The 13,538-nt window shown below is 43.3% G+C and overlaps 1 protein-coding gene across 1 annotated transcript in view; it reads left to right on the top strand.

Moving 5' to 3' along the window:
- ESR1 (estrogen receptor 1) overlaps positions 1 to 12,903 on the top strand; it is a 222,861-nt gene extending 209,958 nt beyond the window's left edge. Inside the window, exons 11-12 of the mRNA XM_023532162.1 lie at positions 6,636 to 6,819; positions 10,865 to 12,903. Coding sequence (XP_023387930.1) covers positions 6,636 to 6,819; positions 10,865 to 11,099 — 419 coding nt within the window. The 3' untranslated portion in view covers positions 11,100 to 12,903. The remainder of the gene's footprint in view (positions 1 to 6,635; positions 6,820 to 10,864) is intronic.
- Positions 12,904 to 13,538: the final 635 nt, after the last annotated feature.

The following is a 13,538-nucleotide window of genomic DNA, read 5'->3' on the forward strand; positions in this document are numbered from 1 at the left end:
TCAGTTGAATCAGTTCATCAGTTTCACGATCTGAAATCATCATTAAGAGATTTGTCCTTTGAGTCAGCTTGAATGTATTGACATAATGAGTATTTATCTTCTAGAACATCTAGTAGATTTCACTAAAAATTATACTAAATTGATAAATGTCACTGGATCATTAGCATATGATTTCATAGTCATCTGTGCCAAGAAGACACTCGTGGGTATCTAGTGATGCCAAATGAACAGAACAGCCATGCTCCCATGTTGGGTTCTGGCAAAAACATTTGTTTTCGCTGTGATCCCTTTGGTTTTGAGACCACTTAGAAAAGTACTTTGGATGAGTTTGTGATCTTACAAATACTAGTGAATAGTAAACATTGTTCAAGGATTGGGTTATGGACAGATTCTTCACTTTTCAGGTAAATAATCAAAACATCAGTAAAAGAATGGAAGTTTCCTACCTATGGAAAAATATTGCTCAAAGCAATACTCTTTTTGTTCAGTTCACGAAATGAGAAGTCACTTCCTGCCTGGTACAGAGCAAGCTCTTTGAAATCCTCAGTGATATGGGAGCTGTATCTTTGAATCATAACTAACTAAACATTCCAATGTCCTGGGCTTGCCCCTTAGTTCCTCAACTTATCAGTTTCTATGAAGTATGTTAGTATTTAGAATGAATGGTTAGCATGACAAGGGATAATATGGTGGTTCTAGAATCTAGATTGTGGTTTCTATAATAAAATGTGGAAATATTGGCATCTGAAAAGGGAAATAACTTCTAAGTAGACTGTGCAATCTCAGGCCTTAAAAATGTGGAAAATGGCAACAAAAAGAGGCATGCAAAACATTCCTGTAGCTTTATCTCTTCTTATACAAATTTATTCATTTATTCAATCAGTAAACCATAAAATATTTCTCATTTTGCATTAAAGTAAGACAAGTTCTATAACAAGCTCCAAAATGTATAACGGCTCAAACACATAGAGGTTCATTTCTTGTTTACTTTGCAGTGCTGAGTGCATGAACAAGTTAGTGACAGAGCCTCTTCCATGTGGTCATTCAGGGTCTCAGGCCGATGGGGGCTCTGCAGAATGGGTGGCTTCCAAGGTCTTCCTAAGCAGTATCTCCATTTAACCAGCCAGAGACAAAGGGGGAAAAAAGCATGGAGGTGAACACATGGGGTGAAGAAATGCATGAAGAGGACATCCTCCAAATCTTTTTGCATCACGATAAGGTACTTTTCACAGAAAGAAGATTGCAGTCCATGATTTCAAGATTTTACATTTTAGTGGCCATGTTATAGAGAAACCATTGTAATCATGAGATTCTTAGTTCTAGTTGCACATCAGATTCATCCTTGGGAAGATTTTGAAAACATAGGTATCAGATCTCCACCCTTAGCGGCCAGTCAACGGGTTTAGGTGGAACTCCATGGGAGGTTCTGAAAGACTCCCACATTTGAGAATCATCAGCCTTGGAGAAAAATATCTTAGAATTGCCAGTAAAAATACTAGTCTAATAAAACATGCAAATCCCTTTGAATATCTGGAAGTAAAATAAAAATATCATACTTTATCTATACGCATAGTATTTTAAAGAAAAATCAATGCAATTTCATAACTGTCATACAAAGAAAAAATAGTATTAAACTAATTTAAAGTAAAATGATATGTATTTAAATGCCCAAGCTTGACTATAGTATAAAACATATAATAAAGTAATAAAATGCTTACAGGTATTGATAATAAATGTTTGGATATAAGAAGATGATCAGGAGCTTTTCTATACAGTGAGTACAGGCATATGAGAAAGCCGAAGTAGAGGTGGATTACCTGAATAAGAAAACTAAAAACTAACCAAGATCTATTTACATACGATAAGAAGAGAGAGATGAATTTGATTTAGTAATAACATGTCAAGAAAAAACAGACTGTCAATGAAAAATATAAATAAATAAATAAAGATAAATTTGTAAATGATTTGGGCTTTATTCTGCGTATTGTCAAATTAATTCTCTTTGTTATAATATAGGACGAGGAAGTGCCAAAGTATACAGAAACATATATCCTTTCTTAGTAGCCCATGACATTCGAGGTAAATATTCATTCTCTGAACCTTATAAAAGTCATGTCCTTTGCATAAGCAATCGAGAAGAGATAAATTGGAAAAAGAACCAATACTACATATTAGAGGTGATCAAGAGGTGTGTGGAAAACTTCTGGAGACGATGTCATTGTAAGAACCCCCAAATAATTTTAATATGTACTTTTCACAAAACGGATTGCTTATCATGCTAAAATATTATTTAAAAATATGTAGGAGGCATAATACAATATTTTATTGATGTCTGCTATTTTATAATAATCGATTCTAATTTTGTTTAGAAGAGCCTCATATCTCTTCTATATATTGGCAACCAATTGTGTTGCTTTGTGGGACCTGTTCAATTGCACAGAAATCGTTTCAGCCAAGCGTAGAGTTGAAACTTACGTAATGCATTCAATTGGCAAACTGCATAAAGTCAATAAATTATTTAATAATTTTGAGACAATGTATTCCATCTAAGCTTCCCTCTCTATAGCCAACTTGCACGCTGGACCTTTTGTGTACAACCTTGTAAAAGCTTTCTAAAAGTTTTCACTATGAATTTTTATTTGTAGTAAGATTAGTTCGATAGGGCATTCAAGAAAAAAAGAAAAAAATACTCCATCATTCCTGCACGGCAACTCCCACTGAGTGGCCGCAGCAAACAAGAGCTGTTCAAACATCCACAAGGGACAGTACCATCCCCAAGAAGAAGAGTGGTCACAGAGGAAGCTCAAAACAAATATCGAACTGTCAGCCTTGAAGGCCCTCCTGAGCAGATGCGCTATGTGGTCGTGGAAGCGATTCGCAGCAGAAAACCCTAAAGGCTGATCTGCCGATTAAACACTGGGTAAACTGGATAAAACGAGAAATTCCTTTTAATGTCAGCTTTCTGGCCCAGACACTTACAACTGTGGACTTGAGGAATTTTCTTCACTATCTTTTTTCTTTGAATCATTCCCCTGCCACTCCCTTTTTTTTTTTTCTTTTTGGTCTGAAGGTCCCTGTCAGGGTCCTTTTAAAAAAGAAACGATGTAGCCCTGCTTGAAGAATTTGTCTTCAGGCATGTGGCAAGCCATGGGCCTCCATAGTCCTCACTTTTCTAGTTCGATGCCGGGCACCCCTGGCTGTGCTAGTACTTCCTTCCGTGCCCGCATTCCTCCAACTTCTGGAAGACTTCATGGCTTGGAAAAGGGATGAGGGGTGGAGAGGGGGTTCCTGTGGAATGGAGAGCAAAAAGGAAGAAGGAAGCAAGTATCCAAGCAGAATGAGAAAAGGAGAGAGGGAGAGAGAGAAAGAAAGAGAAGGCGCAGAAATCAAGAGTCAGTGAGAGCAAGAGAGTGAGAGAGACTGACTTGAGATATCTTCTTTTTTGGGGGGTGCCCCTGTGGTCTCAGACTCTTCCTACAACTCCCAATGCTGGCTGCAAGAATACACAGAAGCTCAGATCTGCCAACACATCAAGACTGGATAATGACATACAGATTGTTTTTTTCCATCTTTGGGATTTGGAGCAGCCTTGAGAGTGGCACAAGCCTGCTTGTCACAAGAATGTTTCTGAAGCCAACCTCCGTGTCTGATCCCTGGCTCCGTGCTGCTGGGAACAGTGGTCCAGTAGTTCGGGGGGCCACAGACCACCTGGGATATAGAAATTATCGGCAGCCCTGTGTTGCTCTTGCCAGAACACCCGAAGCATCCTGGGAATTTCGATTTCTGTCGTTTCTCTCAAATGGCCTGTTAGATGCAATAGGGAGTAAACATGGACCGAAATTTGCCAGAAAAGCCCAAAAAGGTGATGGCTGCTGTTGCCAAGTATTGGCATTTCAATAAGACTGTATTTTTATTTCTAAGTATATATATTTCTAAGCACAGCTAGGAAGCATCTGCTGACGAGAATGAGAAGATACACTGTGTTGGTGCCAAACAGGACTGGAGAAGCAGGCTCGTTCGGGGAATGGCCTGCCTCCCGAGTCGGTGTTAAGAAAATTCTTTCTCCGCAGGCAATATCTTCTCTTAACACATTAACACTTAGAAGGAAATAAGGCTTGGAAGCTTTATCATCTGACACACTGCACGCACACCGTGGGTTCTCCGTGAAAGCATGCTGAAGAAAAGAATCCACGTGCACACCCAGGAAGACGGAGAGATCAGCAGCCCGAGAGGAAGCTTCACACACGCGAGTCTGGATGCCAAGGCTCTTTCCTCCATTGCAAAGGGCATGGTGCAACGCTGGCCATCGGGATGTCTGAGATTCTTGCACGGTCTCCTCTAACCCTGTGTGCATGAGCGGGGAAGCCAAGTGCTACTGAGCGTCACCTTCCCAGGCAGAAACATCAAGGCTGTTTGCTCCTTGAGCAAGGACGGGATTACTAGTGAATGAGGCCAGCATCCTGGGTGGTAACAAAAAGGAAGTTGGTAGAAAACGAATCATCCAAGTTGGATTAATTCAGCTCTGTGGCCTGGGCAGGCTCCCAGGACGTCCAGCCAGACGCACGGCCTCTGGGAGATATGAGGCTAGGATATATGTGATGACATAGAGCATGGCGAGAGGCAGGGCCATGGGGACTCAGCGGAGGCCACCCCTGCCCCCGACCCACCGGTGCACACCTTCCCTGGCATCCTTTACCTCCTAGCCAACCCCAAAGCCACTGGACATTAGACATTTTTCTGATGTACACATATTTTATCCATAGCCCACATGAGACATAAGTGAAGCAATCCAGCAATTTCCTTTTAATCCCACTGCCTGTCTCCTGCTTACTCAATCTGTGCTCTATTTGCTTTGGATCAAAGTGCCTCTGGGTACCAAAAGCTACATTATTCTATTCAACTGCATGTAAGCCCAGACCTGACCATTCTGGGTTCGTCGTTGTTGTATTTGTTTTAGAGCTTAGCCATTTTCCATTTTGGGCAGTTGCAACTCTGTTTACTATGAGTTCCTCTCTATGTAAATATTTTCTCCATTCCTAACCTACAGGTGGCTGTGTGAGCCTCAACCGGTCCCCACATTGCCACTACAAAGTCAGGGGGTGATTAACTTGGAAGCCTTAACTTGAAGGTGCCAGTGAGGACAGGAGGGAGAGGAGGAGAAGAAAGATATTTAAGAAACATATTGATGAGGAAACGTATTAAATGTGCTTGTTTATTTATAAATATGTTATAAATATTTACACGTGTTTATAAGAATTATATTTATTTCGATCCAGTGGGCTGAATAGAAGTAAGACTAAAAAAATATTGCTAAATACGTATCATCTGGAGAAAATATCACATCATCTGCTCCCTGAGGGGTGGAACGATTAGGCAGAATGGAGCTTATTTCTGGAGTATTGGCTGGATAGAAAATGCACCCTTGTGGTCCCAGGACAAGACTAATCCATCCTGCCCTCCTCCTGCTCCCAGAGCTTCCTACCTCTTTATCAATCTCCTTCTTCTGGTCCTTGGGCTGAGCTCACAACTTAGTCATACAGTCAGGATCCTTTCAGTCACAGGGGACAGTAACCCAACTCACACTGTCTTAAGTGAGAGGGAATTTCTGGATTCACGTGTCAGGAAGGGTACTACGGTACCAAGCTCCAAGGTCAGATGTAAGAAGTAGGACCATGGGACTGGAACCAGGATTTCCTTTCTTTCCCCGCAATAACTGTCACCTCTGCTTAGTGTTACTCTGGTCCGTTCTGCAGAAAGGGCCTCCAAAGTGAGAAGATGCTACGACTTAAAAGTCCCATATTCTCCTCCTCCCAGGTCAGCAATACTAGAGGAAAGAATATCTGTCTCATAACTTCCACACGCAATTCCAGAAAAGGCTCTGATTGTCTAGCACAGGACTGATAACTGTCCAAAAGAATAAAGTTGCCCTAGCATCTCATTTCGGTCCTGTGTCTACCTGCGGCCCAGGATCTGTTGCCAGAAGAAAGGCCACAGGGAAAAAACAGCACGCTCCATGGTCCTCTATCCCTATCGTAAACCTTTCAGCTGAGAATGAAACATACTAAGGCCCTCAACCTGACCTGAGACATAACAGCAAGTTAAAGCCTACCTGGACAAATTACCTGTCAGTCACTTAGCAAATCACTTTCGCTCTCTCTGTGCATCTTGCCAAGAGGTCCCATGTTTCCTGAGCGTCCCCATCATAAAGACCAGATTGCACTCAGCTTGTTGGGCTTTATTCTCAGCTTTGCTCCATTCTAACGAGTTATCTTGGTTCATGCGCCTCTCTGCCTTTTGGTTTCTTTGTGTGAAAAGGAACAATAATGCCCCTCTCACAGGGTTGTCGTCAGCATTAATGGGATAGCTCGTGTCGGTGTCAGACCTGTCAGAGAAAGGGGGACTTGTGGAATCACATGGCCAAAAGGCTTATAGTGCCGCTCCTGGGAATCTTGATGACAAAACCTGGAAATTGGCTCACACGTAGGCAGCTTGGATCAAATGAGTCCCAAACTTCCCCCTTGCTGTGCAGAAGTAGAAAAGGCTCTGGGTCAGTATCGTGTCCCATGCACACCCCCCGTCTCCTAGACATCATCTTCTTTGAGTTTCTCTCTCTCACTCTCTCTCTGCATATTCAGGAGTATACACATTTCTGTCCAGCACTCTGAAGTCTCTGGAAGAGAAGGACCATATCCACCGAGTCCTGGACAAGATCATAGACACCTTGATCCATCTGATGGCCAAAGCAGGCCTGACCCTGCAGCAGCAGCACCGGCGCCTGGCCCAACTCCTCCTCATCCTGTCCCACATCAGGCACATGAGGTGAGGCACCCTCGGGTTCCCCATGGGACAGACACAAAGTAACAAGCCCCCAAGTGAATGTTACAGCTGGTCCAGCAAGGGCTGATGCCTGGATGTGGCTAGCACACTTGGGACAGTTTCTGGCACATAATAAGTATCAATGCTTTGGGAGGATGGAGGAAGAAGGTTTTAGATCTGTCTGGGGCACAGGGCAGGTGTCAGAGAAGGCTTCGTAGAGGACATGATATTTGCACTTAGTTTGAAACGTGTGAGGTCTTAAAGGGGGAAGAGTATGCAGGGTGCAGGTCAGGGGGAAGGGCAATGTGTGGTCATTCGCTTTGTCCCACCCAATCAAAGAAAGTCTGGAAGCACACCCATCTTCCAAAGGCACTGGGTACATCCTGTGTCATATGCTACCGACTTACACTTAGAAATCTTAAATGAGAGAGTCTTGGTCCAGATGCCTCACAGAGGGTCAACGTTGACTCTTCCAGCCCTCTCAAGTCCCTTCTTGTCACCCCCACTGGCATTATCCTAGCCAAGCCATCATTTCCTTCAGGGTGTCACCAGCCACCTAGCACTTTCTCCAGCTTCCAGTCTTGATCTTTATAATCCATTCTCCACAGTGAAGCCAGAGTGATCATCCCGCTGGCTGATCATATTAAACCTCACTTAAACCTTGAAATGACTTCCCATTGCTTTTAGGTAAAAGTATAAGACCCTTTATTTTGCTTATATTACTTCTTATGCTCTAGCGCCTACTTAACTTTCCAGGACTTCCTCACAGTCCGATCTCTAGCCAGAAACAACTGTTCTATGAGTCATGGAGAAGTCTGCTTCAGGCGGCACATGGGCTGAGCTGCTCTATCTCTACTGGGCTCACTCACACATCTGTGAGTCAGCTGATTTAGACTGGACACAGCTGGGAGACTCTGCTTCAAGCTGCAGGCCTGCAGGTTGGCCAGGTGACTCTGTCTCATGTGTCTCTTATCCTCCTGTACCTACAGGTTAGCTGGGACATATTCTTCTCATAGCGATGGCAGAGGAACAAGAAAGCAAGCCGGGTTGGGCAAGTTCATTTTAATCTTTTAGTTAAGTTGCATCTATTAACATTTTATTGGCCAAGCAAGTTACATGATGGAGCTCAAAGTCAAGATCATAGACACGTGGCACAGGGAGTGAATATTCCTGAACAGTAAACCAATCTATCATAGCTTAGATGTCACTCCTTGCAGGAAGCATCTCCTGACCCGTAACATCTAGTTTGGACTTGTACCTGTTCTTCCCAATCGTTATTAGGCATTGTATGATCTTCCTGCCTCCTCAGACTGTAAGCAATGCGAGGCAGCTATCACGATCCATCTTCCGTACTCTGTGTACCCAATATGACCTAGCCCAGGGCTTGGCACATAGTAACTACTCAATAAATATTTTCTGTAAGAGCTAAGGAAGGACATTAGCAGAGGAAATAGAGCCTTTCTGTGACAAAAGGTGAAAGTGGCCACATTTCTATTCTAAATAGGTTTTACAGATCTAAACCCAGACGTGTAGGGTATCTGGCCACAGGCTTAGTGGATTTTCTTCCCATAAAAAGAACTCAGCCTGCAGGGAAGAGATGAAGAAAGTGGTAGATTTTTTTACTCCATGAAGGTTTCAAAAATGAGGTGAAGTGTTGACACTACAGAAATAAGTGTGACCTTGGGCTTACACAAGGACCCTAGGAATGAAAAAGAGATTCCTTTTCCTAGTTGTTATGAGGGAAGGGCCAAGTGTCTGAAAAGGGTTGGATTAATTTTGAAGGGGCTTTTGAGACTATGGGTCACATGGCAAGAAGTTTGTCCCATTAAAGTCCCAAGTGCTACCCTTTCTGGAGACAACCTTTACATTGTTAGCTTCTTGAGAAAATAAATGTACTTTTTGTTCTCTGTATCCCTCATAGTGCCCTACATGAAGTCTTAATGTCATATATGCTCACGGCATTATATGAGGGAATGAATGAATGAACAAATTCCTTGAGTATTTCCCCTACCCTATGAATTTGAAATTCCCAAGTGATGACTTCCATTTGGCAAAGTTTGGGAGAAAGTGAGTAGTCTCTGTTCTCAGGGATTCCCCAAGAATCCCCAGTGTCACAGACAAAGGGCTCACCTTGGCCAGGTGGAGTTGGTGACTGCATTTGGAGCACACATTTCCAATCTTTTCCCATCTGTATCTTGTGATGATCATTACAAAGAGGACAGTGGGGACTGTATCCAAACAACATAATCCTCTACCAAACTTCCTGGCTAAGAGAGTGATCTTCTCTTTGAAGAACTGTATCGAGCTAGGAATTTCAAAGCTGTCACAGAAACCATATATTGAAGATGAGGATTTTTATTTGTTGGTGGGAATTACTGAATTTTCAAATCTATTAACTGCTCTTTAGTATTAGCAACCCTAATTAGTTAATACCGAATATATTTGCCCTAAATTTATAGGTCTTGCTGGTTTTATCGGAAATGTATGGTGGAGAAGTGCAGCAGAGAGAGAACTCTCTAGAATTTCTGTTTGAATTGTGTGAAAAACTGGAGCAAATTGCTATTCCGTTGAAAGCTTTGAGCATTCTCTCTCCCTCCCTCCTTCTCTCTTCTCTCTCTCTCTCTCTCTTTCTCTCACACACACACACGCACACACACACGCACACACACATGCACACACACACACACACAGAATATTTGGGTGCCTCATTATGGCCCGTCTAAATCACAAGCAGTCTGTTTTAAGTTTACCCCAGCCATATGTTGTTGCTCAAAGAATTTAACACAAGATTTCATCTGACCGTAATTGTGATTCACGAGGGTGCACGAGCAAGACAGTGTCAGAACCGGGGGACATTTCACTTTACCACTATTTTAAATTAAAATAAAACCCCCCCAAAACCAATTACCACTTAAAAAAATGTAATACAGGTTGTCGTGTTGTAATAGTTTTGATGCTCTGTTTTCATGGCAGGGCTCCGACTTGTGCTGACTTTTCCCCTACTAAAAATGCGGTTATATTCTAGGACATTCTCTTGGTCCTGCCTACTCATGCTACTTTTTAAATATTTTTCAATCTAGATAACAGTTATTTTATTTTATTTATTTTTTTCCCTGGTAGTGTGGTGGGGACAGAGCAGAATTGGGGATGGCGGAGGGCAGAGAGTGGTAAAAGAAATGTCATGTGCCTGTATTTCCCTATGTCCATTTACTCCCTATTTTCTGGACATTTATCACATTCTCGGCATTGTCTAGGCCTGCAGGGTGGGCAAATCATTGTCCCTCATAGAACATGCACTGCGTGTGTTCCTGTGTGTGTGTGGTCAAGAATAAATAAATATACGCGCGCGCACGCGCACACACACACACACACACACACACACACACACACACATACATACAAAAATTTCAGGTTGTCAGGAGTGAAGGCAGGGAAATAAAGCAAAGCAAAAGAGGGTGGGGAAGCTGCAGAGGCTCAGGCCACTGCCCGTTGGGGTGGCAGAAAGACTTTCAGAGGAGGCGACATTTGCAGATCTCAGTGAAGTGCACTCCAGGCAAAGGGAAGAGTGAGTGTCGATATCCCGAGTCTGGGAGGAAAGAGATCTTAGTTTCCTCAAGGGATAACACAAAAACCAGCGTGGCTAAAAGAGGGTGCGTTTGGGAGAGAAGCTCTGAAAGGCTGGCGGAAGCCACATGCGTTGGACCTTGTAGAGCGCGGAAAGAAATTTAGATTTTATTCCGAGCGAAATGGGAAGACGCTTGAAAGTTTTAAGCAAGGGAACTTCTTAAACTGTTTGCTGCATTTAAAAAATGCCCTTCTATTTGGCTGTATTTCTCATCTGTTCTCTTTCGAGATGTAATAACTCATAGAAGGGAATAGGATCTCAATTGAGTCACTGGTAGGAAGTCACCTGCTCAGCGAATCCTAAAATGGCTCTTTGAACAGGAAGCAAGATTGGCAGTTTCCACTTCCACCATCTAAGAGTTTCAGCAGACCTCCTGGTTTGCGACGGTCTAAAGTGGCCCTCTCTGTGTCCTTCCGCCCACAGTAACAAAGGCATGGAGCATCTGTACAACATGAAGTGCAAGAACGTGGTGCCCCTCTACGACCTGCTGCTGGAGATGCTGGACGCCCACCGCCTGCGCGGCTCGACCAACCGCGGGGACACCCCGATGGCGGAGACGCACCAGAGCCACATGGCCGCCACGGCCCCCACCTCGTCACATTCCTTGCAAACATATTACATCAGTGGGGAGGCAGAGAGTTTCCCCAGCACAATCTGAGAGCTCCCCGGCTCGCCCAAGATTCCGAGAATCTCTTCAGCGTTTTACCCACGTCATATACATCACGACAGCAAAATTCTGCTCCTGCGCACACTCCAGCATGCACCCACCGCCGTGGCTTTCCGACACGAGTGGCCATTCATTTGCTTGCTTAGTTCTTAGTGGCGTACCTTCTTCTGGCGACAGCCGAAGGGATTCCAGGGCTACATTCTTTGTAACAGTTCTTTCCCCCTTTGCTACATGACTAAGCTTGAGGATTCCTGTAGCTTTTTTTGACTGAACTGAGGCTCAGATGACTGTGCACTGGAGCTCCTTGTTGAGAGCCAGGCCTGGAGAGTGATTTCACCTCTGTGGAAGCACTTTTAAATGAATCTAAGAATAAGCCACAGGAAAGGATTGAAAGTGGCTCCTTTAACTGCTGACTTGGAGAAAGCTAGATCAGGGTTTATTATAGCATCCTCTTGTATTCCTATAGGAATATACCATTTTATGAAAGTAACACCTAGAAGCTTTTGCTCTGTTGCTTGGTGATAGCAGAATATTCAGATTATTCATTTCCCCTATAGGAATAGAAGATGCACACAGGGAAGGACGATCCCCTACTCGTCGAGACTTTGTCAGCTTAATACCTTGCACCTTCAGATTTACCCAATGCTCTTCCACTGGCTTTTGAGAGCACTATGTCCAGGTCATGGCTTTTGGTTAATGCTCGTTTCCCATGGATGGACCTGTGGAAAACAACCAGTTGATTCCCGTTGAGTCACCTCTACATACACCAGTGTCCCTGTGAGGGATAAATTTTTGTTTTCGTTTTATAAGGGAAAGCCCTCTTCCCCCAGGACATGCAGTAAATTAGCTTCAGGACCTGTTCTGGTGTGGGCTCACACTTAACAGCAGAGGGCGCTCTACTTGGATCTTGCCGGTCTGTAACTTACACAGAAAGTGAACTAGTTAGTCCTGGGGAGGGTCCAGCCTATGACCAAAAGCAGTTTAAATGAGCCGGAACCCTGGTGACACTGTGAGCCCTGGGACACTGGGCTCAGTAGTAAATGTGCATGATTAGTGTAGGTGCTAGAGAACAAGGAGGAAAGCAGGCTAGACACTGGATAAACCTGTGAGGCTCAGGGTGGCCCTGCCACAAGCTGCAGCACCGCAGGAATGCCCACTGCACCGTGGGGCTTCCCTGGGATCCAGCCCCAGGATCCCGGGCGGCGCTTCTGCTCTTAATTTCCCCACGTGGCCCTGACTGCAAACAGCGGTGGCGGACAGCCGCGTTCCTACAGGTGGCCGAGCTCACTCTGGAGCCAGGGAGGAGGTCAAGGAGAGGGGCAAGCCCTCCTCAGGCTCCTGGGGCCGGGTCAGACTACACACACCTTGTTTAGAGGTCGTTCATCTAAAGATAAGGGTTTGGCCTTGAGGGGAGAAAAAAGAGCTTCTCTCAGAACTTATTTCATTCAACTCTATAACCCAGGAGAACGGGACTAGACGTGAGCCACAGGAATCCATTGATCTATAGGCTAAAAAAAAGGAAGTCTCTCTCCAGCCACAGGGCAGCCTTCTCTAGGGCCTTTTCTTCTCTAGAGCAATTATAGGTTTCCTCTTCTCAGCCAAAAAGAAAGTTTGGTTTCCTCCAGTGACCTCATCGTCTATAATTTGAACCCCATCGAGAGGTGATGTGTCAGCCAACGACCCAGCCAAGCTTCTAGGGCTTCTCCCGGGATGTCCATTCAGGAAAGAGGATTTCCCTTATTTCTAATTGCCCAGTAAGTGATGGCCAAAGACTGGGAAACAGGGAGGGCCAAAATAAATAAATAAATAAACAAACAAACAAACAAACAAACAAATAAATAAATAAATAAATAAATAAAAGGGGGGGATGTTTCATATATGTGCATCTAAAATCTAAATTTGGGGGCAATTTTATGTATCTTCATTAAGAATATGTTTAGAACATATTTTTTGTTGTTGTTTTTGTTTAAGAAGCACCTTATATAGTATAATATATATATATTTTTGAAATTGCAATGCTTGTTTATCAGACAATTGAATGTAGTAATTCTGTTCTGGATTTGATTTGACTGGGTTAACCTGCAAAACAAACAAAAAAATATTCAGTTTTTTTTGTATGCAGTCATTGATACCTAAGGCCTGGTGATTATTCATTTAAATGAAGATCACATTTCATATCAACTTTTATATCCACAGTAGACAAAATAGCACTAATCCATATGCCTATTGTTGGATATTGAATGATAGACAATCTTATGTAGCAGAGATTATGCCTGAAAAGGAAAATTTATTCAGGGCAGCTAATTTTGCTTTACCAAAATATTAGTAGTAATATTTTTGGACAGTAGCTACTGGGTCAGTGGGTTCTTTTTAATGTTTATACTTAGATTTTCTTTTAAAAAAATAAAAACAAACAAAAAAAATGTTAGG

This window comes from Pteropus vampyrus, unplaced genomic scaffold, assembly GCF_000151845.1.
Source record: "Pteropus vampyrus isolate Shadow unplaced genomic scaffold, Pvam_2.0 Scaffold78, whole genome shotgun sequence".
In the NCBI taxonomy this organism is placed as follows: domain Eukaryota; kingdom Metazoa; phylum Chordata; class Mammalia; order Chiroptera; family Pteropodidae; genus Pteropus; species Pteropus vampyrus.